The following is a 26,999-nucleotide window of genomic DNA, read 5'->3' as shown; positions in this document are numbered from 1 at the left end:
AGGTAACCTTCTTTGCTGACCACTATTTTGCACACAATATTCTTAAAGTGGCCGATCCAACATCCTCTACAGCTGCAATATGACTTCTCAACTCCTATACTCAAATGTACTGATCAATAAAGGAAAGCACCACCTATTTTGCTGTTATCTGCAAACTTACTAAGTATACCTCCTATGTTCACATCCAAATCATTCACGTAAATGATGAAAAGCAGAGAATCCAGCAAAGATCCTTGAGGCATACCAGCAGACACAGGCCTCCAGTCTGAAAAGCAACCCTCCATGACCACCCTCTATCTTCTGCCTTCCAGCCTATTCTGTATCCAAATAGCTGGTTCTCCTTGTATTCGAAATGATCCAACCTTGCTAACCAGTCTATCAAGAGGAACCTTGCTGAATACCTTACTGACGTCCATATAAATCATGTCCACTGCTCTGCACACATCAATTCTCTTCATTACTTTTTCAAAAACTCAATCATATTTATTTGACATGATTTTCCACGTACAAAGCCATGTTGACTATCCCTAATCAGTCTTTGCCTTTCCAAATACATGTACATCCTGTCCCTCAGAAACAATGTGCCCACCACCAATGTCAGGCTCACCAGTCTATAGTTCCCTGGCTTTTCCTTTTCGACCCTTCTTAAATAGTAGCACTACATCAGCCAATCTCTCGTCTTCCGACAACTCAACAGTGACTATCGATGATACAAACATCTCAGCAAGAGGCCCAGTAATCACCTCTCTAACTTCCGAGAGTTCTAGGACACATTCGATCAGGTCCTGGAGATTTATCCACCTTTATGCATTTTAAGACATTCAGCACTTCCTCCTCTGTAATATGGACATTTTTCAAGATGTCACCATCTATTTCCCCACGTTCTGCATCTTCCATCTCCTTCTCCACAGTAAACATTGAAGCAAACTACCCGTTTAGTATTTCCCCATCTTTTGCAGTTCCACACATGGGCAGCCTTGCTGATCTTGGAGGGGTCCTATTCTATGTCCTTAAAATGTACTTATAAAATCCCTTTCATTCTCCTTAATCCTATTTGCTTCATTTTTTTTTAAAAGAAAGTTTGGTTTGGAAATTGCTTTGTATCATGATGGGTGGTAGATATTACACTGACCAAATTAAATGTAAAGTCACTTTCAATATTAGAACTCAAACGGAACAAAGCTGAAACCCAGACTACTCCTGAACAACGAAGAAACTTACTGCTGGCATCGTAACAGCAATATCCACATTGATCTCCGGCTTGATGCAAGTACCAAGTAAATAACTACCAATAACTTTTACAGATGCAGGAGGTAGAAAATGGAACTTCCCTTTGATATTGTATGGTACTTGAAGAAAAGGAACTTTAATGCCTTTTGGAATCCAAGATTGGTCAGTAATCTGTTGGAAAACAAAACAAGGTGATCACAATAAGTTTTTCTGTAACATGATACCACTTTATCAAATCACATCAAAGATCGGTTACAACACCCCATGAACGATGCTATGGCATAGTATTATGAAGGTCACATTGTGTGACCCTTCCAATATGATACTCTCATGGAAATGTAATTAGAACTACAGTATTAAATTTACTAGCTGTTGGCCCAGAAAGGAAATCTTGATTATGCTTCCCTCTCAGCCAATTTCAGGGCCATCTTGCACAAAACACTAGTGGGACTAAAAAATCTGTAACCAGCCAATCTCCAAACCCAAATTCCATGAGAAAGTGAATAAGTAACCAGCATATCTCCCAAAAGGAACTGACCATCCAAAATAGCACAGAACTGCACTCCCCAATGAGAAGGGAAAACACAAAGTCAAAGTCAACAACAGTGAAACACAGTCCTCAACCAGTACTCCTAATTCAATGATCCTATCAAGAGACACTCATTCCCTCTACAGATCTGTATACAACCTCCGTGTAAAATAGTGTCATGAACTACTGTCAGCAACTGACTTGCTCCAGTGTCCCTCAATATTTTAATTGATTTATCTCAAGTAAAGAATAAGGAAATACTCTCCCTTTGAAATAAATTATTCATAACCTCTAGTGATCTGATCTTTTTCATCAATAATCAAGGAAGAGTTTTCTTACTCTTCTCAATCATGGTTTCCTCCCTAGAATGTTTTCAAGGAATATGCTCCAATTGTAAGCTGCTACAGTTTTAATATCCAATTACTTTCCTGATACTCCTCCTCAGAGTTCCTTTAGCATTCCTATTATTGTAACAGGTCTCTCATTTAACCCCCAATGAGCTTTATATCCTATCCTAAAACAATGAAAGCAGATTATTTTCCTCACATCACTTTTAGGTTCCAAACTTTCTGCTTCACTATTTTGTCATCCTTTTGTTTGTTCCTAAAACCAATTTACTTCTGAATTCCCATATAATAACTCTGCGACATAACTACGTGAAATATCATAGCCATCTAGCAGAATAACTGCCTCTCAGTTTTGATACTGAATACTTAACTAATTCTTCAGGTTTATTGGAACACGATTTTGGAACTGTTCCTTAACAATAATTCCCTCATGTAGTCAAACTTTATCCTCTACACTGACCCCACAGCATTTCTTTTCTCTTCCAAATTCTACAAATGTCCAACAAGGAGAAAGTGAGGACTGCAGATGCTGGAGATCACAGCTGAAAAAAAGTGTTGCCGGAAAAGCGCAGCAGGTCAGGCAGCATCCAAGGAGCAGAAGAATCAATGTTTCGGGCATAAGCCCGAAGCCATTCCTGAAGAAGGGCTTATGCCCGAAACGTCGATTCTCCTGCTCCTCGGATGCTGCCTGACCTGCTGCGCTTTTCCAGCAATACATTTTTCAGCAAATGTCCAACTAGGTTTATTTCTTGTAGTCCTAAATTTTAATTGATCAAAAACGAATTTGAGTATCATTGTTCTAACAGTTTCACTGTCAAATAATTGGTTTTCTGGCAAAGTGACAGACACAGTATTAGCAGTACATGGGAGATGGAAAGTGTGTGATTTATATATATGTTCAAAGCAGTTACTTCAGATCTTAGATTGGAGTTTTGGTCTGTGTGTTGGAAGAGGTTTAATAATTAACTTGCAAGTGTTTCTGCAGCTATGGTGATTTGTTTTTCAAAAACAGTGGGCGAGAGACCAGACTACTCTCCCCCAAAATGTATTACAGAGATATCCAGAACCTAATTTTATTTTATTTTAAAGGCAAGTGTAAGATGCTGGTGACAGATATGATTTGGTCCACCACCAACCTTTAATGAAAACACACATTCTTACAATGTAACTGAAATGCAATAAAATGAAGAATCAGTATAACTTTATTGACATATATTTTGTTCTGATATAATGCAACAGTTCCATTCGCATGCTATCCCATGTTATAAGAAAACTGTCTAACACTGGCACCATTTAAACGAATGGGGGACCAGAATGCCGTTATAGCCAACATAGGTAAGGAAAGTTCCATGTTCCACAAATAACGGTCTAAATTCTTCAATCACATTACAGCCAATTCACGTTGAAGAAACGTAGATTACAGCTGAACCATCTGTACTTAACAAAACGACATATTAGATTAGATTAGATTACAGTGTGGAAACAGGCCCTTCGGCCCAACAAGTCCACACCGACCTGCCAAAGCGCAACCCACCCATACCCCTACATTTACCCCTTACCTAACACTACAGGAAATTTAGCATGGCCAATTCACCTGACCTGCACATCTTTGGACTTTCTTTAATCATCAACTGTTTCAATAATAGCAACATCCCATAAACATACCCTCTGGCAAAATGCAATGTAGCAAAACAGTTATTATTCTCATGCGCTGTCTCTCTCCAGTCCAGGAGGAAAGAAAATCTGCCCCTTCCGATTTCTAAAAGAAAAACTAAGCCTTCAATCGAGCAGACTGCAAAAGCTCGGAGAATGGACAAAGAAGTGGCACATGGAATACAATGTTGGGAAAGTGTGAGGTATGCATTTTTGTCTGAGGAATAGAGGCATGGATTATTTTCTAAATGGTGAAAAAATTCAGGATTCTCTAAAGCACAAAGGACTTTAGAGTCCTAGTTCAGGATTCTCTCAAGATTAACATGCAGGCTCGGGGGGATCCAAGATGGCGGCGACCCAATAAGTCTGAGTCTATAGTGCTCTTCCCAAGACTTGGGCAAAGTGGGTCACCCACCCCCACCACACTCACCAAATCATTCATAATAGCTGTTAAATTTAATTAGTTGCTTAGTATTATATTTAAATAGTCTAATATTCAGTAAAAATGACCAAAGGGAAGGGAGCCCGCAGTTCTCAGCAAGCAGGACCCCCTCCCCCACCCTCTCCCTCTTCAGCTGCAGCAGAGGCATCCACAGCCGCCCCAGGGGACTTAACGACAGTAACAAGCCTTGTGGAGATGATCTGCAAACTGGACACGAAGATCGACGCCTTTATTGAGGAGTCCCGAAATCGATGGGACTCACTCTCAGCCGCGCTGCAGAAGCACGACCGAGACATTAAGGAAATCGAGCGCCGAGTCAGAGGGGCGGAGTTAAAGGCCGCAACCTCCGAAACTACAGCGCAATCGGCAGTGGATCAGGTCCGGATTCTCGAACAGCGAGTCCGGACCTTAGAGAATTACATTGACGACCTCGATAATCGAGGGTGTGGAAAAAATATTCGTTTGCTGGGCCTTCCCGAACAGGAAGAGGAAGGCCAGCTTACAGCATTCCTGGAGCAGTGGCTGCCACAGCTTTTAAATCTGGATGCTGGATGAGGCCAGGTAAGGGTAGAATGGGCCTACCGGGTCGCAATACGCGGGCCCGGCTCGAACCAGCGCCCACGCCCGGTCCTGTTCCGGCTGCAGAGCTATAGGGAGAGGCAGATACTCCTAGAAATCTTGGAAAAGACCCCCAAGCTATGATCTATAAAGGATCCAAGATCATGTTATTCCAGGACTTTTCCCCAGCTCTGGTCCGAAAGAGGAAGGCATTCGATGAGGCGAAGAAGCGTTTAAGGGACTTAAATATTCAGTACTCCTTATGCTACCCAGCGACGCTACGCTTTAACCATGAAGGATCCATATATAACTTCAGATCACCAGAAAAGGCTAAGGAATTCTTGGACTCGCTTAGATAAACTGTAAGAGATAATGGATGCTGGTTTGCCTTTCCCTCCACTTTGGTCTATATCCCCCCTTTTTTTCCCTTCTTTTTTGCTACCTTACTGTTTAATATTATCATGGCAGGTGGGGAGAGAGATTTGATTTTCTCCCCCCCCACGGGGTTGTTTTCTTTTATTACTTTATGTATATATGTGTGTATGTGTATGTATGTATATATATATATATTATATATATATAAGCTGGGGGGTTTGGTTAGTGTTGGTGGGGGGAGGTGGTTGCCTTATTATATTTTATCTCTGTCTTTAGGAGCGGGGTTGTTTCTCCCTTGTTATTTTGTATTATTATATTTAATTATTATTTGTTGAGGTTGTAATTTTATAGTTATATATTTATATATGGTATTAACATTACCAAATATATCCAGGTGTTGGTGTGGGCGGGGGTAGGGTGCTCACTGTTAACTCTAGCTTTGTATTATATCTGAATTCTCCTCATTTTATTGAGGAGTGCCTGGGTCAAGGGTGGGGCATTGGTTGGGAGAGGATACGATGGACTTTTGGAAAGGAAGTGACACCCCCTGGGAACAAGGGGGAAAATCACCACTTAGGTACGTTTTATATTTTTTTTTATTTAGAAATAGTTTTTTTATTATACTGTTGTGAGTGTATTAGAGAGCCTTTATTTTTGTAAATTTTATATGCTCTATGCTCGGGATGTTCTGGATAGGGTTTCCCCTCCCGAGGGGTCTCGGATTTGCCCAGATGATTATGGTTGATCAGTCGGTTAAGTGGTGCACCTGGAATGTCAAGGGGAGTAATTCGCCAGTCAAAAGGAAGAAAATATTATCTAATCTTAAGAAAGAAAGAGTCGATATAGCTCTCCTACAGGAGACACACCTGTCGGATAAAGAACACTTGAAATTACAACAGGGTGGATTTGATCAGGCCTTTTTTTCCTTCTTTTAGCTCAAAAAGCAGGGGAGTTGTTATTCTTGTTCGGAAGAATTTCCCTTTCAAAATCCTAAATCAGATAAAAGACGAATCTGGACGATATATTTTGATCAAAGCCCTCAGAAATGGAGAGGAATATGGGATTTTAAATTTGTACTGCCCCCCGGCACACCCCTTTAAATTTATAACGGAAGCTTTTTCAAAATTGATGGCTTTTGGTGCCCGTCCTACAATTATAGGGGGAGACTTTAATTGTATTATGGATCCGGAAATAGATAGGATTCTCAAGAGTACTGTAGGAGTATCTCCCAGATCTAGACAATTGGTGGATTTGAACTAAGAATTAGGATTAAATGTACGGAGAGGTCTTCATCCACAGGGCAGAGATTTTTCTTTTTATTCCAATCCACATAAATGCCATACCAGAATTGATATGTTTTTGCCCCCTCGATTTTTTTAAATTCCATATGATCCTGTAAAATAGGTAGTATAGCAATTTCCAACCGCGCTGCTGTATATATGGAAACTAAGGCGAGGAACAATGGGACATCCCCTCGGCATTGGCGTATGGACCCCTTCCTAATGAAAGACAGTAAATTTGTAAAGTACTTCTCTCACGAATTTAAAACGTTTTTAGAAATTAATTCAGGTACGGCTAGCAACCCATCAATGATGTGGGAAACCAAAGCTTACACGCGAGGTTTGATCATCTCCTATTCAGCGACCCAGAAAAAAATTGAAGGGAGAACAACAGCGTCTGCTCGAAGCTCGCTTAAAAGTGGCTGAAACAGCATACGCTGATAGACCTTCTATTATTAAATTGCAAAGGATTACGGCTCTTAGGACAGCTCTAAACACTACGCTTACTCAAACAGCTAAGAGGGAAATATTATTTGCAAAACAAAGGTTATAGGAATATGGCGACAAACAAGGTAGATACTTAGCATTTTTTGCAAAGAAAAAGAAGGCTCCTCAGACTATTACGTCTATCAAGGAAAGTACGGGTATTTTGACTCATGATCATAAAAAGATTAATGCGATCTTTAGAGAATTTTATTCTGAGTTATATAAATCGCAGGATTGTGAAGATAGGACTAGGAGGATGCAGTCATTTTTTAAAAATTTGACCTTTCCGGGCCTAACTCCGGAACAGGTATTGGTCCTAAATGCTCCTCTAACAGTCCAAGAAATACTTGATGCAATTAGGCAACTTCAGAGCAGTAAGGCACCAGGCCCAGATGGTTTTCAAGCTGAATTCTATAAAGATTTACAGAAATATTGGCTGGTCCACTTATGGACATGTATAACTATGCATATAGTCAGGGCTGTCTCCCGCCTTTGCTGAAAGAGGCAAATCTCTCTCTTATCCTTAAAAAAGGAAAGGATCCAGAAGATTGTACGTCATATAGACCAATATCCTTGCTAAATGTAGATTTTAAAATCCTTTCTAAAACGTTAGCACTGAGACTAGAAAGGGTACTGCCACATATTATAAAGGAGGATCAGACGGGGATTATTAAGGACCGTAGATCATCCAATAATATTAGAAGGGTTTTGAATATGATTCAAGCCTCTCAAGAGGGAAAGATACCAGGAGTAGTAGTTTCATTAGACACGGAAAAGGCATTTGATAGGGTTGAATGGTCATATTTGTTTTACACATTGGAAAGGTTTGGCGTTGGACAGGTGTTTACCAAATGGGTCTCAACATTGTATAGTGATCCCAAAGCAGTTGTGGTTACCAATGGATTAGGTTCGGATAGCTTCAGTGTGGATAGGGGCTGCCGTCAGGGATGTCCTCTCTCGCCATTGTTATTTACGCTAATAATTGAACCACTAGCAGAAGCTATATGAGCTGATCCTAATATAACTGCCCCGAGGATTGGTACAGGTAAACATAAAATTACCCTTTATGCAGATGATGTTCTTTTATTCCTCAGTAATCCTCTGATGTCCGTACCTCACCTAATCCAAGTTATTAATACATTTAGTGCATTCTCAGGTTATAAAATTAATTTCAAAATCGGACGCTATGCCAATGGGTGGCCTTGCTATGACACCCCACTTAGTGGACGAATCCCTTTTTCCCTTTCGTTGGTCCCTGGAGGGCTTCTTATATTTAGGTATTTTTATTACTCCAGTATTTGGTCAGTTGTATAAGGCTAATTTTGTGCATTTACTGGAAAGGATAAGGCAGGACCTTCCAATTTCCTGGTTGGGTAGAATAGCCCTAATTAAAATGAATGTTCTGCCCCGGCTCCTATATCCTATGAGAATGCTTCCGATGATGCTGCCGAGGATGGCTCTACGTAAATTATATGGGTGGCTGGGTTCCTTTATCTGGAATCATAGACGGCCCCTCATTAAGCTGAAGAAGCTACAGCTTCCACAGACAAGGGGAGGACTGGACTTAACTGATATTTCCTAAAATCTGGGAAGTTCCCTATTAAGTTACATAGCTGATTGGGTCTTGTCTGATCCACAATCAATCTGGTTGGACATCGAGGCTTCTCAAGTAAAATACCCACTTATTAACCTCTTATTTTCAGACAAGAGGAAAATCATTACAGATCACTGTAAAAACCCTATAATACTAAACACAATTAAGGCTTGGAATATAATGCGGCAAAATGAGGGTAATTCACATAAAACATCCCTCTATGCACCGATAGTGGGAGCATGGGGATTCCATCCGGGGTTTACAGATGCCACTTTTAAACTCTGGAGATCCAGGGGTAACTCCTGTTTAGGGGATCTGTTTAAAGAAGGGGTCCTGATGTCTTTTGAACAGCTGCGTCAGAAATTTGGATTACCTAATGGAGACCTCTTTCGATACTGCCAAATTCGAGATTGTATACAGAAGACAACTACGTTATTAGATAGTCTTTATAAATCAGATAGAGAATGTTCTACGACCAGTGGGGGCATCTTCCGTCAGCACTATTTATCATCTACTACATGAAGTAGTATCGGGAGATATGGACAATCTGCTTAAAACATGGGATCAGGATTTGGGACTAGAAATCTCTATAGAAACGTGGAATGATATTTGGGAAAATGCTAGAAGAATTACTATCTGTAACAGAACCCAGGTTATCCAGCTGAAGATACTTCATAGGGCCCATATAGCACCGGTTCGATTGGCAAAATTTAAGGCAGGAACATCTCCAATGTGTCCCAAATGCAAAATAGAGGTGGGCACTCTTGTACATTGCTTATGGACCTGTCATAAGATCCGTAGATATTGGACTAAAGTAGCAAGTACCCTGACAGAAATTTTAGGAATGCAAATTAAAGTGGACCCTGTATCTCTCCTTTTGGGCTTTTCGAACTTTCCCTCCCTGGACATGTACGGGAAGAGACTATTTTCTATTCTCTCTTTCTGTGCAAGGAAAAATAGTTTGCTGAACTGGGTGGCTGAGGTTCCCCCGGACTTTCAAATTGGTACAGATTAATTATGGAATGTATTCCCCTTGACTTCCTTACAAATATGGTGCACCGAAAGACCGAATTATTTTATAAAATATGGCAGCCCTTTATGAATTACATAAATATAGATATTTCGGCTATCCTAACAAGGGCTTTTATTTAATTGAGATTACAAACCTGGCTGGTCCGAGGCCCCTTAGGAGAGGAATCCCGCACGAATACGGGTTTTATTACATTTGATGTTAACACATTCAGAGCATTAAGAGACTTAAATATACACTCTGGTTAGTTGTAGGTTAGATTAGTAGAAAGTTGAGTTTTGTTTTTTTCTTTTGTTAAATTTTGGCTATTGTATATTTGATTTAATTGTATATCAATGTTTGTATAGGAGAGTTTTGTTTATTTTTGTAAACTTGTAAAAAATGTTAAATTTCTAATAAAAATATCTATAAAAAATACATGCAGGTTCAGTTGGCAGTTAGGAAGGCAAATACAATGTCAAGATTCCTTTTGAGGGCACGAACACAAGAGCAGATGTGCACTGCTTAAGCTGTGTAAGGCTCTGGTCAGAGGAGAAAATGAGGACTGTAGATGCTGGCGATCAGAGTACAGTATGTGGTGCTGGAAAAGCACAGCAGGTCAGGCAGTATCAGAGGAGCAGGAGAATAAACATTTCAGGCATAAGCCCTTCAGCAGGACTTCATAACGCTCTGGTCAGACCACATTTGGAATCTTGGGTCCCATATGTAAGGAAGGATGAAAGAGAATTTCTTCAGCAAGAGGGTGGTCAATATTTGGAACTGATTCCTGCAGAGGGCTGTGGAAGCCCAATCATTGATTGTTTTTAAGATAGAGATAGAAAGGTTCTTAATTAGTAAGGTGATAGGGGTAACAGGAAAGCGACAAGAGAATGAGGTTAAGAAACATTTCAACCATGACCAAATGGCAGAACAGACCCGATGGGCTGAATGGCCTAATTCTGCTCTTATATCTTATGGTCTGACAGAACATATGCCTGATGACAGCATTTTCTGGTGTAAAGCCAATCACTGAACCCAAGAATCAGTGCCAGGAGCAAAGTTATTGAGTGAGAAACTATCTCAACTGTGAATGAAATGACCACTGATCAGTCAGATGTCAAATGGCCTAATTCCTCTACCATTAAGTTAACTCCATTCAGAACAATTCCAGGGAGTAGTGACAAGTATTTTAAGTTTCAACAAACCGGAAACTTCTGCCACATTCAACTCCAATTATTTAATTAGAACAGTTGCCTTCTGTTCAATATAATCTGTTTCCACCCAGTTAAGCACTGGGATCTTTATAATTCAGGCTTATTTTTTGTCTTTCTTTCTTTCTCAGCAATATTCAAAAACATTTAATGTTGAGCCACATTATTAAAGGTCATGTTTATCAGAAATTTAGCAATCCAGACAGATTGTCCCTTAGCAGAGACAGGAATCCAGTTAGAATTGAAATCTCACATTTGACATTGCACATTTTATCTACTCAGATGGCCTTCTTCCTTTTCTATATATATTAAAACACATGTCAGTTCATTCTAAATTAACAATCACCAATTCTCCATCCTGCCTGACAAAATGATAAAACTATGCTCTCTGTTCGAAGATTGGAATTATAATTCCAATGTGCTGCTTATTAGATCATTTTTCCTAGAAATCCCCAGAAATAAGCAGTTCCAGAAAAAACAAAACAGGTATTGTAACCTACAAACATCTCACAGAAAGTGTCAGATAAGGGAAGGAGTTAACGTTCCCTGAATACTTGTACATATAGTCATTTGATAATACAGAATTTGAGGACTGCTGAGAAAAAACGGCATTTTGTCAGAGCTTTTAACCTTGCAATCAACAGGACAATTCACAAAAATAGCAACTGAAGAGAAAAACCAACATTTATATTGCATGAAAGGAGTGTACTATCCATTGGAAATATTGGTAGACTCTGATAGAACCAGTGCCGTGGAGAAGGGCTAATTACTGCTGATTGACAGTTAAGAGTCAGTTTTGGTTTAAATTTTAAACCATGAATCTGATTAGTCATGGTATTGCCCTGAGAAATGAACCAGGAAACTGAGATGAAAGATATCAATCTTGAAAACAATGAACTCATGTCATCATCGATAGTCACAGGTGAGGTGCCAAAAGACTGGAGGTTGACAAACGTGGTGCCACTGTTTAAGAAGGGTGGTAAGGACAAGCCAGGGAACAATAGGCCAGTTAGCCTGACATCGGTGGTGGGCAAGATGTTGGAGGGAATCCTGAGGGACAGGATGTACATGTATTTGGAAAGGCAAGGACTGATTAGGGATAGTCAACATGGCTTTGTGCGTGGGAAATCATGTCTCACAAACTTGATTGAGTTTTTTGAAGAAGTAACAAAGAAGATTGATGAGGGCAGAGCAGTAGATGTGATCTATATAGACTTCAGTAAGGCGTTTGACAAGGTTCGCCATGGAGACTGGTTAACAAGGTTAGATCTCATGGAATACAGGGAGAACTAGCCATTTGGATACAGAACTGCCTCAAAGGTAGAAGACACAGGGTGGTGGTGGAGGGTTGTTTTTCAGATTGGAGGCCTGTGATCAGTGGAGTGCTACAAGGATCGGTGCTGGGCCCTCTACTTTTTGTCATTTACATAAATGATTTGGATGTGAGTATAAGAGGTACAGTAGTAAGTTTGCAGATGACACCAAAATTGGAGGTGTTGTGGACAGCGAAGAGGGTTACCTCAGATTACAACAGGATCTGGACCAGATGGGCCAATGGGCTGAGAAGTGGCAGATGGAGTTTAATTCAGATTAATGAGAGGTGCTGCATTTTGAGAAAGCAAATCTTAGCATGACTTATACACTTAATGGTAAGGTCCGAGGGAGTGTTGCTGAACAAAGAGACCTTGGAGTGCAGGTTCATAGCTCCTTGAAAGTGGAGACGCAGGTAGACAGGATAGTGAAGGTGCTGTTTGGCATGCTTTCCTTTATTGGTCAGAGTATTGAGTCCAGGAGTTGGGAGGTCATGTTGCGGCTCTACAGGACATTGGTTAGGTGACTGTTGGAATATTGCGTGCAATTCGGGTCTCCTTCCTATCAGAAAGATGTTATGAAACTTGAAAGGGTTCAGAAAAGATTTACAAGGATGTTGCCAGGGTTGGAGGATCTGAGCTATAGGGAGAGGGTGAACAGGCTGGGGCTGTTTTCCCTGGAGTGTCAGAGGCTAAGGGGTGACCTTAGAGGTTTAGGAAATTATGAGGGGCATGGATAGGATAAATAGGCAAAGTCTTTTACCTGGGGTCGGGGAGTCCAAAACTAGAGGGCATAGGTTTAGGGTGAGAGGGGAAAGATATAAAAGAGACCTAAGGGGCAACTTTTTCACGCAGAGGGTGGTATGTGTATGGAATGAGCTGCCAGAGGATGTGGAGGAGGCTGGTACAATTGCAACATTTAAGAGGCATTTGGATGTGTATATGAATAGGAAGGGTTTGAAGGGATATGGGCCGGGTGCTGGCAGGTGGGACTAGATTGGGTTGGGATATCTGATCGGCGTGAACGGGTTGGACCAAAGGGTCTGTTTCCATGCTGTACATCTCTATGACTTTATGTCACTGAAGTATGTAACCTATTTCAATTGACTGCTTTTGGCAGAGGAGGGAGAGACATTTGTTTCCTTTTTTCAACCTCCTTCGCTGGGTGCAACAAACATTTATCTTTTTGTTGGCTTAAAACTGTGCTCTCTTCAATAAAAATGCCGTTACCCATACCTACTGTCTTAGTCTGCAGCCAATTATAAGACTTTCTTGAGTGAAAGAAAAGCCTTTTAATTCTCTGCTAACCCTGAGAAAAATAATACAGACAAAATCACATGGGTAAATATTATAAAAACACACAGTATGATAAAACAAACTGGTTAGGGTTCCCTTGAGGCATGAAGGACTTAACCCAAGATAATGGGCATTAACTGATGTCTCATATCCTCAGAAGTGAATGTTTCAGGTTTCTCAGTTCTCAGCGTCTGGATGTTTCTCTCCAGTTTAATGTTGTCACAGAGCGGCTTCAGATGAGAGGCAGAGAGTAAGAACATTTTCCAAGTCTGCTTTCACAAAGTCAGGCACCAAGCAAAAATTTTTAAAAAGGCGATGATGCTAAATGCATATAAAGCTCTGATAGAGAAGGCTTCTTGGGTCCTTGATGGGGTATGAAGAGATTTATCGGAATGCCTCCAGGAAGGAAAGATTTTAGCAATTAAATTAGGCTGTAGAAGTCGTCGCCGAATGTCTTGGGGGTAAAAAACAGAGTAAGGGAGAATTGACAGAGACATACAAATTATGGCAGGTTTAAATACATCAAAGAATTGTGGTCTCACTAACTGATGCTATAAGGATAAAGAGACACATGTTGATCTTTTTAAAAATCATAGCAAGTCATAATGACCTGGATCTTGTAGATTATGAAGATGGTGCAAGTGGGAACAATGGGGTTATGAAAAAAATTAGATGGGAACAAGCAAGGCAATAGAGCAAGAGGCTGACGATTGCTCTGCAAAATGTCGATAAGGACTTTGTAAATCAAATGGCCTGAGCATCATTATGACTTTATTAGACAACGAGTGGGTGGTGGGACGGAAAGAGAAGCCACTGCTCGAGATCAGCAAAATCCGAAAAAGACAAACAAAATAACAATAAGTCTCAGTAGGTTACATTTTTTTCTTAAATTCATAAACGGTATGCAGGTGTCACTGGCTAGGCCAGCGTCAAATGCACAACCCCACTACCCAAGAGGAAGTGGTGGTGAGCAATCATCATGATCAACTTCAGCCTATTTTATTTAGGCAGACCCACTATGCTATTAGGTAAAAACAATGACTGCAGATGCTGGAAACCAGATTCTGGATTATTGGTTCTGGAAGAGCACAGCAGTTCAGGCAGCATCAAAGGAGCTTCGAAATCGACGTTTCAGGCAAAAGCCTTTCATCAGGAATAAAGGCAGTGAGCCTGAAGCGTGGAGAGATAAGGTAGAGAAGGGTGGGGGTGGGGAGAAAGTAGCATAGAGTACAATGGGTGAGTGAGGGAGGAGATGAAGGAGTGGATAGGTGGAAAAGGAGATAGGCAGGTAGGACAAGTCCGGACAAGTCATGGGGACAGTGCTGAGCTGGAAGTTTAGAACTGGGGGGAGGTGGGGGAAGGGGAAATGAGGAAGCTGTTGAAGTCCACATTGATGCCCTGGATGGGAGGTTGGGTTGTGGGGGGGGGGGGGGGGGGGGCGTGGACCTGACCAGGTAGTCACGGAGGGAACTGTCTTTGCGGAAGGCGGAAAGGGGTGGGGAGGGAAATATATCCCTGGTGGTGGGGTCTGTTTGGAGGTGGCAGAAATGTCGGCGGATGATTTGGATTATGTGAAGGTTTGTAGGGTGGAAGGTGAGCACCAGGGGCGTTCTGTCCTTGTTACAGTTGGAGGGATGGTGTCTGAGGGCGGAGGTGCGGCATGTGGACAAGATGCGTTGGAGGGCATCTTTAACCATGTGGGAAGGGAAATTGCGGTCTCTAAAGGAGGCGATCTGGTGTGTTCTGTGGTTGAACCCGTCCTCCTGGGAGCAGATCCAGCGGAGATGGAGGAATTGGGAATAGGGGATGGCATTTTTGCAAGAGGTAAGGTGGGAAGAGGTGTAATCCAGGTAGCTGTGGAAGTTGGTGGGTTTGTAAAAAATGTCAGTGTCAAGTCGGTCGTCATCAATGGAGATGGAGAGGTCCAGGAAGGGGAGGGAGGTGTCAGAGATGGTCCAGGTAAATGTAAGGTCAGGATGGAATGTGTTGGTGAAGTTGATGAATTGCTCAACCTCCTCGCAGGAGCATGAGGTGGCGTCAATGCAGTCATCAATGTAGCGGAGGAAGAGGTGGGGAGTGGTGCCGGTGTAATTACGGAAGATCAACTGCTCTACGTAGCCAACACAGAGACAGGCATATCTGGGGCCCATACGTGTGCCCATGGCTACACCTTTGGTCTGGAGGAAGTGGGAGGATTCAAAGGTGAAATTGTTAAGGGTGAGGACCAGTTCAGCCAAACGAATGACAGTGTCGGTGGAAGGGTACTGTTGGGAACGTCTGGAGAGGAAAAAACTGAGGGTGCACCATCTCTAACACCTCCCTCCCCTTCCTGGACCTCTCCATCTCCATTAATGACGACCGACTTGACACTGATATTTTTTACAAACTCACCGACTCCCACAACCACCTGGATTACACCTCCGCAAAGACCGCTCCCTTCGTGACTACCTGGTCAGGTCCACGCCCCCAAACAACCCAACCTCCCATCCTGGCACTTCCCCCTGCCACCGCCGGAACTGTAAAACCTGTGCCCACACCTCCTCCCTCACCTCTATCCAAGGCCCTAAAGGAGCCTTCCACATCCAAAGTTTTACTTGCACATCCACTAATATCATTTATTGTATCCGTTGCTCCCGATGCGGTCTCCTCTACATTGGGGAGACTTGGCGCCTCCTAGCGGAGCGTTTAGGGAACATCTCCGGGACACCCGCACCAATCAACCACACAGCCCCGTGGCCCAACATTTCAATTCCCCCTCCCACTCTGCCGAGGACATGGAGGTCCTCGGCCTCCTTCACCACCGCTCCCTCACCACCAGACGCCTGGAGGAAGAACGCCTCATCTTCCGCCTCGGAACACTTCACCCCAGGGCATCAATGTGGACTTCAACAGCTTCCTCATTTCCCCCTTCCCCCACCTCACTCCAGTTCTAAATTTCCAGCTCAGCACTGTCCCCATGACTTGTCTGGACTTGTCCTACCTGCCTATCTCCTTTTCCACCTATCCACTCCACCCTCTCCTCCCTTCCCCCACTCACCCATTGTACTCTATGCTACTTTCTCCTGACCCCCACCCTCCTCTAGCTTATCTCTCCACGCTTCAGGCTCACTGCTTTTATTCCTGATGAAGGGCTTTTGCCCAAAGCGTAGATTTCGAAGGTTTTGGGGGAGACAGGAGTTAATTTCCAAGAATTCCGAGTCTCTGACCTGCTCCGTACAGTGTTTATGTCGCTGGTCCAGTTTAGTTTTTAATCAAAGATAATTCCCAGAATATTGGCAGTAATGCAATTGAATGTAAAGGAATAGTGGTCAGATTCTCTCTTCTTATGGATGGTAGTTTCCTGGCATTTGTGTGGTACCAAAGTTACTTGATTTCCAGATCTGGTTGCATTTGAACTTGGACTGTTATAGTGTGTGAGGAGTCATAAAATGCTCCAGAACATTGTTCGCCAATGACTGCACTTTCCCACTTCTGAGCTGAAAGTGTGTTGCTGGAAAAGCACAGCAGGTCAGGCAGCATCCAAGGAACAGGCGAATCGACGTTTCGGGCATGAGCCCTTCTTTCCTGAAGAAGGGCTAATGCCCGAAACGTCAATTCGCCTGTTCCTTGGATGCTGCCTGACCTGCTGTGCTTTTCCAGTAACACATTTTCAGCTCTGATCTCCAGTCCTTACTTTCTCCTTTCCCACTTCTGACCTGACGATAGGGGGAAAGTCATTGATGAAGCAACTGCAGATGTTTGGGCCAAGGACACGACCCATAGAAACTCATCAGAGATTCCCTCAGCCTGAGAGGATTGACCTCCAATAACCACAATCATCTTCCTGTGCATTAGGTATTGACTTCAACCAGATTTCCCCCAATTCCCATTGATTCAAGTTTTGAAATCTATGTTTCTGGAAGACAGGGATGACTGGAGGATTCTCTGGTCACTTAGAGGTCAAGCATAGCAGATTATGCTCCAGAACTAAGAGGACAAAGTATATCATTTGAGCCTTGAATTCAGACAGATTCACTGCAAACTCTTGACTGAAGAGAGCCAATTGTGGAGTTAAATTCAATGATTGAAATTTCTTGTTAAGTCATTTCTAAAGTGGCAATGGCACCAATAACTTCCTTCTCCTGTTCTTCCTATGAATGCCACCATTAGGTGGTGCAACAACTATGCACATTCACAAACACATGGCTGGTCACTGCAAAGCAATGGAACAGCAGCTGCTGGTAACAAAGATGATGTTACCCACATAGTCACAATGACAAAGCAGTGATAAACTCATGAGTGTAAGCATTACAGTGCCAGAGCAGAAAAAAAATTACAGTAATTTTCAATAGCAGTCGATTTATATTTTTCTCCACCACTATGTCACCACACAGCCTGAACACGGCCTTGCCCTTCACCCCTCGTTCACTCCAAATTCCAAGATAGTCCCTGCTCTGAGCAAACAGCTTCTTCTGAAAATTTTCTTGACCTGACCAGGGTCAATACTAATCAGAGTCTTTGGAAGGACAGGTGTCTGAATCAATGTTTTACTGGATGTACACTGCTCCTAGAGGAAACCTTTTGAACTTTGTCCATCATATACAGGCAAGGGAGTGTCTAGATTTTTAGAGCACAACTTCCAGCAAATTACAGCCTCTCATCAGGAATTTGGTAAGATGTGTAGATTTGGGAATGTTCACTTCTGAAATCTACATCATTAGTTTTCAACCACTGAAGGAATCTTCCCCAGCATAAAATCTCAAACAGTGTTTTACCACAGGGTCATCCATATCAAGGTTCTGATTAATCCATTTCTCATTGAGTTGTAGACTCAAAACAGAATATATAAACAGGCCCTTTAGCCCCATAATGTCTTTGCCAACGACCAAACACCAAACTACCCTAATCTCATTAACCTGCATTTGATCCATAGCTTATTGTGCCCTAGCATTTTATAGGAAGCATCTGGATAAATACATATGTTACAAGAATATTTGCCGCCAACACCTTCTCAGGCAACGGTTCCTTAATTGTATGGCCCCATGGGTGAAAAGAATTCTCATATCTCCTCTAAATCACTAGCTTCTCATCTTAAACGTATGCCCTCTGGTCTTGGACATGTCTGCCATGGGAAAAGATTCTCACAATCTACTCTGTATATGCTCTAATAATTTTGTATACCTCAATCAGCAGCTCCCCCCCCCAACCTCAGGATCCTTTTCTCTAAAGGGAAACAAACTCAGTCTATCCAATCTCTCCTCATAACAGACTTCCTATGTTGGTGACATCATGGTGAATCTTCTTGCACCCATTCCAGTGCCATCTGATCGTGTTGCGGCCAGAACTGCACACAGTAATCCATCTGTGGCCTCACCAATTATGTACAAACTTGTTGGCTTCTATAATCTATGCTCCAACTAATGAAAGTAAGCAACCCGTATGCTTTCTTCATCACCCTATCTACCTATGCTGACATCGTCATAGAGATGTACAGCATGGAAACAGACCCTTCGGTCCAACCTGTCCATGCTGACTAGATATCCCAACCCAATCTGGTCCCACCTGCCAGCACCCGGTCCATATCCCTCCAAACCCTTGCTATTCATATACCCATCCAAATTCCTCTTAACATATTGCAATTGTACCAGCCTCCACCACATCGTCTGGCAGCTCATTCCATACACGTACCACCCTCTACAAGAAAAAGTTGCCCCAATAGGTCTCTTATATCTTTCCCCTCTCACCCTAAACCTATGCCCTCTAGTTCTAGTCTCCCCGATCCCAGGGAAAAGACTTTACCTTTTTACCCTATCCATGCCCTTCATAATTTTGTAAACCTCCATTAGGTCACCCCTCAGCCTCCGACGCAGGGATGTTTGGACTTGTAAACCAAGGTCTCTCTGTCCTCCAAACTCCTTTGGGCCCTACCATTGTGAATATCCTTCTCTTACGAGACCTCCCAAAATGCTCACCTTGCACTTATCAGGATTAAATCCCATTTACCGCTCCTCTGCCTAATTTACCAACAGATCAATACCTGACTGTAGCCCGTTTCAAACAAACATTTCCTTCGTTTGGACCAAATGGCCCTCAATAGCCGGATTGGGGAGAGAGGTATATACATACATCTTTCTAGTCATGAACAAACCAATTTAGGGGCTGACAGTGGTGAGTGGAGAGAAGGACATTATCACAGCTACAGTCCAAGTGCTGACACCATCGCTGAATGCACAGATGCATCCTGGCTTGGAGATCCTGTAGCAGCTATGAAATGTTATGCACCATAACATACGCATGGGCTCCAGCTCATCTGTGCCAGCAATCTTTCATGTTGTGAAACATTTCCAGTAATACCTCAGCTCAAACATTCACAAGCCAAAGTTTGGTCAACAGCCTGCTCAGAAAAATCTGACTGTATTCAGATGTATACTGAGGTGATAAATTTATCCTCAACCCAGAGTGAAACTACAGGTATGAATGTTCTTGTATCCCTCAAAATAGAATTCCAATATGACCAAAACAATCACTTCAAGTATAACGAGATTTTTTTTAAAAACTGTGCTTTTTGTCCCCAGAAAGCCAGATGAACTACAAAACTAAATACAGATTCTTTTCCTGATAGTTGGTTAAGAGAATGCATGATTACATACATCTGCTTCTTGCCTAAGAACTCATTCAAGGTCCCAGCAGTCCCCCTTTATAGTTATTTTTAAATCAACTAGTTCAGATATATTGCGACACACCTCCAACACAGGTGGGACTTGAATCCAGGTCTCCTGCCTCAGAGGTAGGGACAGGGGTCCCTCTTTACAGACTTTTTTATATTCTAATCAACCTGTTCAAACTCACTATCACACACTTCTAGTGCAGGTGATACTTGAACCCATACCTCCGGGTCCAGATGTAGGGACACTACTGTTGTGCCATAACCCCCCCATACAAGCCTAAGAAGCTTAAACATCAACAACACAATTAAATAACATTGGCATGAGCCACATGTCAGGAGATTAGAGATCATAAGATGAATTCAGCAGAAAAACATAAGTATGATTTTAAAACAGTTAAACTGATATTTAGTCTATTTTGTTTGAGTTCAGCTCTTTTGGAGCTGTATGGATGACAAAATTACAAAACAAATGGATAATGTACAAACTACACAAACATGCTTTATAGTTATGCAAATTCGGTTTGCTTACATTGACTTGCTTTATTTCTGGGATGGTGTTGAGGAGATTCTTCACTTCATGTAGGAAGCTATCAATAGCCTTGCGTCTTTTCTCCTTCAATTTAACTTCTTTTAGTAGTTCTTCAATCTGTAAATATATCACAAGTAATCTTGAAGAAAATAAAAAAAAAAGACATTCAAACATTTTTCTACATTTCAATTAAAATATCTCCTTCAAAATCCTAAATCTTGCAATGGTTCCAATGGCTCAGTGGTAACTGCTCTCAAAATGAGTTATACTCATGTCACAGAACCCAGTTTAACATCTAGGAATTCAAGGATAGGGAAAAAAAAAATTGGAAAAGGAAATACCCAATATCTCCCAAGTCTGGTGTGATGCAAATGATTCATCTTTATTTATTTTAGAGCTCAGGTTTGAACTTAATGGCATATGGATTTGAAGAGGGTTTATGAAGAGCTCTAAGTGCTTCTGAGAGAGACAGAGAAGGGACGGGATGGCGGGAGAAGAGAAAGGCATCAGGTGGCATATTCCAAAATGAAATTGTAACTTTGGTCAAGATGAAATACCCATAATCAAAGCAAGCCTTTTGGATTTGGCATGTTTGCAGCATGATTCTGGATGTACAGAACAATTATTCCGAAGGAAGGAAGATTGTTTAGAACAGTTAAGAAATAGATTACCTCAGCGTAAAGAGTTTAGTTTGAAAGTTCGAGACCAGAAGTATTTAATTAAAAATCTGAAAGGGTTATTTGAAACTGCAGAAATCTAAGCGAATATTCAAGGACGAGACAATCAGAATTCCAAGACCAGGGAATTCGGTCTCTAGCATTTCAGTACAATAAAAGGGGTGACATTAGGATTAATGGGACCGTCGTTTAAAATGTACTTCAAAACCTTTAAACTTGTGTAGTAGGTGAACACTTTAGTTTCATTCTATTTTAGTTTTATTTGTTTTGCATAATGAACTTGCATTTTGTTGCTTAAACTGAATCTGTAGCTTTGCATGCATGTATTTCATTGAAAAACCACTATAGTAAAACCAAAGAACAAAAAAAATATGATCTATCAAAACAGATTTCAGTCGGAGATTTGATTGATAGCCGTTTTGAACAATTGGTAGCAAGCTCGTTCCAATAATTAATACTTGCCACACTTCAAGAAAGCTTCAGAACATTTACATAACATTTCCTTCCCTAGAATGGTGGCCAGCTGGCAAGAGAGAAAATAGGACCTGGTAGAGAGAGGCTTTCTAGCTATGTGGACACAATGCCCAGTCGATCATAGTTGATTTTGCAAGGGTTTTACATGCTTGTTGAGCTGGTTTCAAGAAGAATTCTCGTGTTTGTTTGACATTCCTCCAATTGAATCCAAAGCATGCAATGGAGATACTATTTGTAGAATTTCTACAACACTTTTAAGTCACCAGTACACAGTCCAGGTCTCAATGCAGAACAGGAGTGTGGTGACAAAAAGTGCGCTGGGCGCTAGGGACCTCAGTTCATTTGCGATGTCTTTGTTGTCTAAGATTTGCTGCAGTAGTTGTATAAAGCTGAACTGAGACAGCTGATCTCATGTTGAATCTTATCAATGGGAGCCTGTTGAGAGAGGTGCCTACCAAGGTACAAGAATTGATCAGTGCAGACCTGAATCTCTTCTTCAACAAAAAAATGCGAGGGGGAATTTTTGACTGATCATTTCTGAATTGAAATGAGTTTTGTTTCAGCATCATTCAAGGAGATACTTAGTCTGTTATATGCAGAATCAAAGAGATGGAATGTGGCTTGTAAATCTGGTGCTGAGTCAGCAACAACACAGCAATCACCCCACCTACAGGAGGTATCTGTGGGGTTTTTTATCTCGTTTAAAGGTTGTGAGTATCGCTGACTTGTCCAGCATTTATTGCCCAGAAGGCAGTTATGAGTCATCGACATTGCTGTGTGTCTGAAGTCACATACAGGCTAAACCAGGTAAGGATAGCAGTTGCTCTCCCTAAAGGACAATAGTGAACAAGATGGGTTTACCTGACAATTGGCAATGGTTTCACTCTTAATTCCAGACTTGTATTGAATTCAAATTCCAAATTTCCACCATGGAGGGATTTAAACTCAGGTCCCCAGAACATTACTGGGTCTCTGGATTAATACCCTCAGGATAATACCACTGAATCCACTGTCTCTCTTGTTCAGTTTAATTGTGACATGGGGGCACTTAAAGTTAAACAGTTTTCCATCTAAGCAGTAGTTTTTTTTCTAGTCGTTCGTGGCATGAGGGCAACATTGGCTAAACTGAACCATAGAATCCCTACAGTGTGGAAACAGACCATTTGGCCCAACAAATCTACACTGACCCTCTGAAGAGTTACCCGCCCAGACCCATTCCCCTAACCTATTATCCTATAATGACCCCTGACTAATGCACCTAAACTACATCCTTGTACACTATGGGCAATTTAGCATGGCTAATTCACATAAACTGCATGTTTGGACGGAGAGCAGAAACCGGAGCACCCAGAGAAAACCCAAGCAGACACAGAGAGAATGTCTGTATGGAGTTTGCACAGTCACCCGAGGATGGAATCAAATCTGAGCCCATCCCTAATTTCTCGAGAGATGGTGGTGGTGAACTGCCTTCTTGAACGATTACAATCCTTGAGGTGTATGCAAGGATTTCCAGGAGTTTGATCTTACAACATTGAAGGTACAATAATAAAAGTTCCAAGTCAGGATGGTGTGTGGCTTAGATGGGGACTTGGAGATGTAGTATTCCCATGTCTCCGTTGCCATGTGTTCTAAATGGCAGAGGATGTGGGTCTGGAAGGTGCTGTTGGAGGATATTTAGTGAGTTGTATTTAATAAATATATCAGAGGGCAGCGATTTTTGAGAAGGTTTGTAGATCAGGTTGATGATAAGTATATAAGTTAGCTCTCTGAGCTTTAAGGTTTCTTTTCAGACGTTTTGTCACCATACTAGGTGAAGTGGCAACTATCACTGATGAGCTTATCTAGTTTTCAGACATTTTGTCACCATACAAGCCTTCAAGCTCAACTTATACACATATCAGAGGGCAGTTGACCTTCTCTATAGATTGCCACTTTAGCATTACACAGATGGTTGCATGTTGAACAGATTGCACGGAGATGTAGAAGTCAGGAATGCCCAGGTTTGCTGTTGGATCTGTGCAGATCTGGCTAGCATTTCCTTGAAAAGGCAGGGGTGAAATATTACAAGGGCCTATTGGGATAAGAGTGGCCAAAGGCAAAAAGCTCTGGGAACTTTTGTGACAAAGAATTATGTACCATTATACCGCAGAGGAGCAAAGTCACTATGGTATGAGGGATTGGGAAATTAGAGCACTTTTTACAATCTGTGGTGTCACTTCTTGGCTACTTCAAAAGGACTGAAGAGTAAAAGAACCATGAAATGGATGCAGTTCAACACATTTCTGTACTCTAAATCCAGTACACATGTGGTCTAGCCAGGATTTTACTGAAAGACCACAAAGTAAAACAGAAGACAGACATTCAACCCATTACATCTTCTCTACCATTCCATAAGATCATGACTGATCTGATAATCCTTATCTTCACTTTCCTGCCTTTCCCCATAACCACTGATTCCCTTACTGATTAAAACTGTCTAGCTAAGCCTTCAATATAATTAACAATCCCTGCAGTAAGCAACTTCGCAGATTCATTACCTTCTTAAAAGAAAACATATTGACTTTCCAATTACATAGAGTCTCGTAGAGATGTACAGCACTGAAACAGACCCTTCAGTCCAACTCGTCCATGCCGACCAGATATCCCAATTTAATCTAGTCCCACTTGCCAGCATCCGGTCCATATCCCTCCAAACCTTTCCTATTCATATACCCATCCAAACTCCTCTTAAAATATTGCAATTGTACCAGCCTCCACCACATCCTCTGGCAGCATATTCCATACACGTACCACCCTCTGTGTGAAAAAATTGCCTCAGAGGTCTCTTTTATATCTTTCCCCTCTCACCCTAAACCTATGCCCTCTAGTTCTGGATTCCCCGAACCCAGGGAAAAGACTTTGCCTATTTACCCTATCCATGCCCCTCATAATTTTGTAAACCTCTATAAGGTCACCACTCAGCCTTTGACACTCCAGGGAAAACAGCCCCAGCCTGTTCAGCCTCTCCCTGTAGGTCAAATCCTCCAACCCTGGCAACATCCTTGTAAATCTTTTCTGAATCTTTTCAAGTTTCACAGCATCAAGGAGCTATGAACCCGCAATCCAAGACCTCTTTGTTCAGCAACACTCCTGAGGACCTTGCCATTAAGTGTATAAGACCTGCTAAGATTTGCTTTCCCAAAATGCAGCACCTCGCATTTATCTGAATTAAACTCCATCTGCCATGTCTCAGCCCATCTGGTCCAGACCCTATTGTAATCTGAGGTAACCCTCTTTGCTGTCCACAACACCTCCAATTTTGGTGTTATCTGCAAACTTACTAACTGTACCTCTTATGCTCACATCCAAATCATTTCTGTAAATGACAAAAAGTATTCGACCGAGCACCACTCCTTGCGGCACTCCACTGGTCACAGGTCTCCAATCTGAAAAACAACCCTCCACCACCACCCTCTGTCTTCTACCTTTGAGCCAGTTCTGTATCCAAATGGCTAGTTCTCCCTGTATTCCATGAGATCTAACCTTGCTAACCAGTCTCCCTTGGGGAACCTTGTCGAATGCCTTACTGAAGTCCATATAGATCACATCTACTGCTCTGCCCTCATCAATCTTCTTTGTTACTTCTTCAAAAAACTCAGTCAAGTTTGTGAGACAAGATTTCCCACGCACAAAGACATGTTGACTATCCCTAATCAGTCCTTGCCTTTCCAAATACCTGTACATCCTGACCCTCAGGATTCCCTCCAACAACTTGCCCACCTGCAATGTCAGGCTCACTGGTCTAGAAGTCCCCTGGCTTGTCCTTACCACACTTCTTAAACAGTGGCATTTTGGAAATAATCTAATCATTTTACATTGTTTTTGGGTGGCATTGAAGATCTGGACACCCAAGAGGGGCCTCTAGGTTCTGCGATGGGTCAAATAAATACTAGCAGCTTGGTCTGATTTCAGCAAGATTTAACTATTTATTACAATGCTGGGCAAATGTTATCCAGCAACATCTGTGTACTCTGGAAATGCTGCACACGATCTTAAAACGCAAGCACCTTTTATAGGTCTCTTAAACAGGATAGCCTTAAAATAAAATGACAAATAGACAAAATTAAGCCAATATTATTTCCTGGGAACTGACTTGTTTTGCACTTCTTTATCTCCGGGACACCTGATTTCCAAGGTCAATTAGGATACTTTAATGATATCATATCTTAGTTAATTCATACCATGAACAGGGCATTGTTTGCTACTCTCTTTCAATTAGTTCAGAAATGCAGTTTTCAGCAGAGCTAGATGCCATTGCTCCAAGAAGCCATTTTGTTATATTATTTTAAGTTAGTTGCATTAAGAAGCCATTTTGTAGTTCATAAAAGCATGCGTAAAATGGTTGCTCCTGACAACAAAAATCCAGATTTTGGATCCTCAGCATGTGGCTATGGAGAAGTTGCAGGGAGTTGTGTTTTGCATGCATGACTGACTGATGTGAAACCCAGTACAAAGGAGGACGGTTCCCTTGTTCAGGGTGCCTCACATGACACGCTCCACAAGCATCATGAAGAATGTTGAGTGATCCTCCAAAAGCTGACACTTGCTTAAATAAATTGTGGCTGTTCACACAAGTTGGCATATTGCAGTTGCATCATGCATTTAAGAATCTCAAGGGAACCTAACACTGGCTCCTGTTCCCAACCTCATTACTCGCAGTGATTTTCCAGGCTTTGAGATACTCTTATCAAATTTTCTGCTTTGCCTCAACCTAATGTGTCCAGCAGCTAGTCAAAGCAATTGCCGATGAGCAGCTGAAAGCCACCTGCATAGCAGGAGCAGGAGCAGTACCAGCCAAGACGACCCACCTCAATTTCCAACTTCAAAGTTCTCTCCATCTCACCCTTGTTGCTTCTCCAGTCATAGCTGATTATCTGTTGCTGATGCTCCTCCAAAGATTGAGGGTGGGGGGGGTGGAATCCAGCTTTTAGATAAGGAGCTGAAGCAGTCAGCATGGAACAAACAAAATCTGATTTCTTAGGATGACAACTCCTCCAACCATAATTCTGCAGTCAGTTCCTGCTGTCATTGATTTGTAGAGCTCTGACTATTTTTAAGTCTTGTACTCGCCCCAAAAGTTTAAAAGTGTATTTTAAAAAGCAGATCCTCAATGCCAAAACTGCAGTAGAAGAAAATATAAAACTAAATTCAAAAGGTCAATTCAATCTGAAACATAACCATCGGGGAGACAATGCACTCCTGGACGCTTACCTCCCTGGATGAATACATAAACACAATAAAAATGTCATTTCGTGGTCACTGTATAGAAAGAAAACCTCCTATGGTTAATATTTCTATTTCATACCATATCAGA

General features: G+C 41.8%; 1 protein-coding gene across 1 annotated transcript in view; it reads right to left on the bottom strand.

Moving 5' to 3' along the window:
* Positions 1–26,999, bottom strand: part of nol6 (nucleolar protein 6 (RNA-associated)) — a 135,722-nt gene that overhangs the window by 91,883 nt on the left and 16,840 nt on the right. The window contains exons 3-4 of the mRNA XM_072572807.1: positions 20,496–20,612; positions 1,222–1,401 (exon numbers count right to left, since the gene is read on the bottom strand). Coding sequence (XP_072428908.1) covers positions 1,222–1,401; positions 20,496–20,612 — 297 coding nt within the window. The remainder of the gene's footprint in view (positions 1–1,221; positions 1,402–20,495; positions 20,613–26,999) is intronic.

Source organism: Chiloscyllium punctatum, chromosome 1 (genome assembly GCF_047496795.1).
Source record: "Chiloscyllium punctatum isolate Juve2018m chromosome 1, sChiPun1.3, whole genome shotgun sequence".
In the NCBI taxonomy this organism is placed as follows: Eukaryota; Metazoa; Chordata; class Chondrichthyes; order Orectolobiformes; family Hemiscylliidae; genus Chiloscyllium; species Chiloscyllium punctatum.
This window is presented reverse-complemented; position numbering and strand designations above follow the sequence as displayed.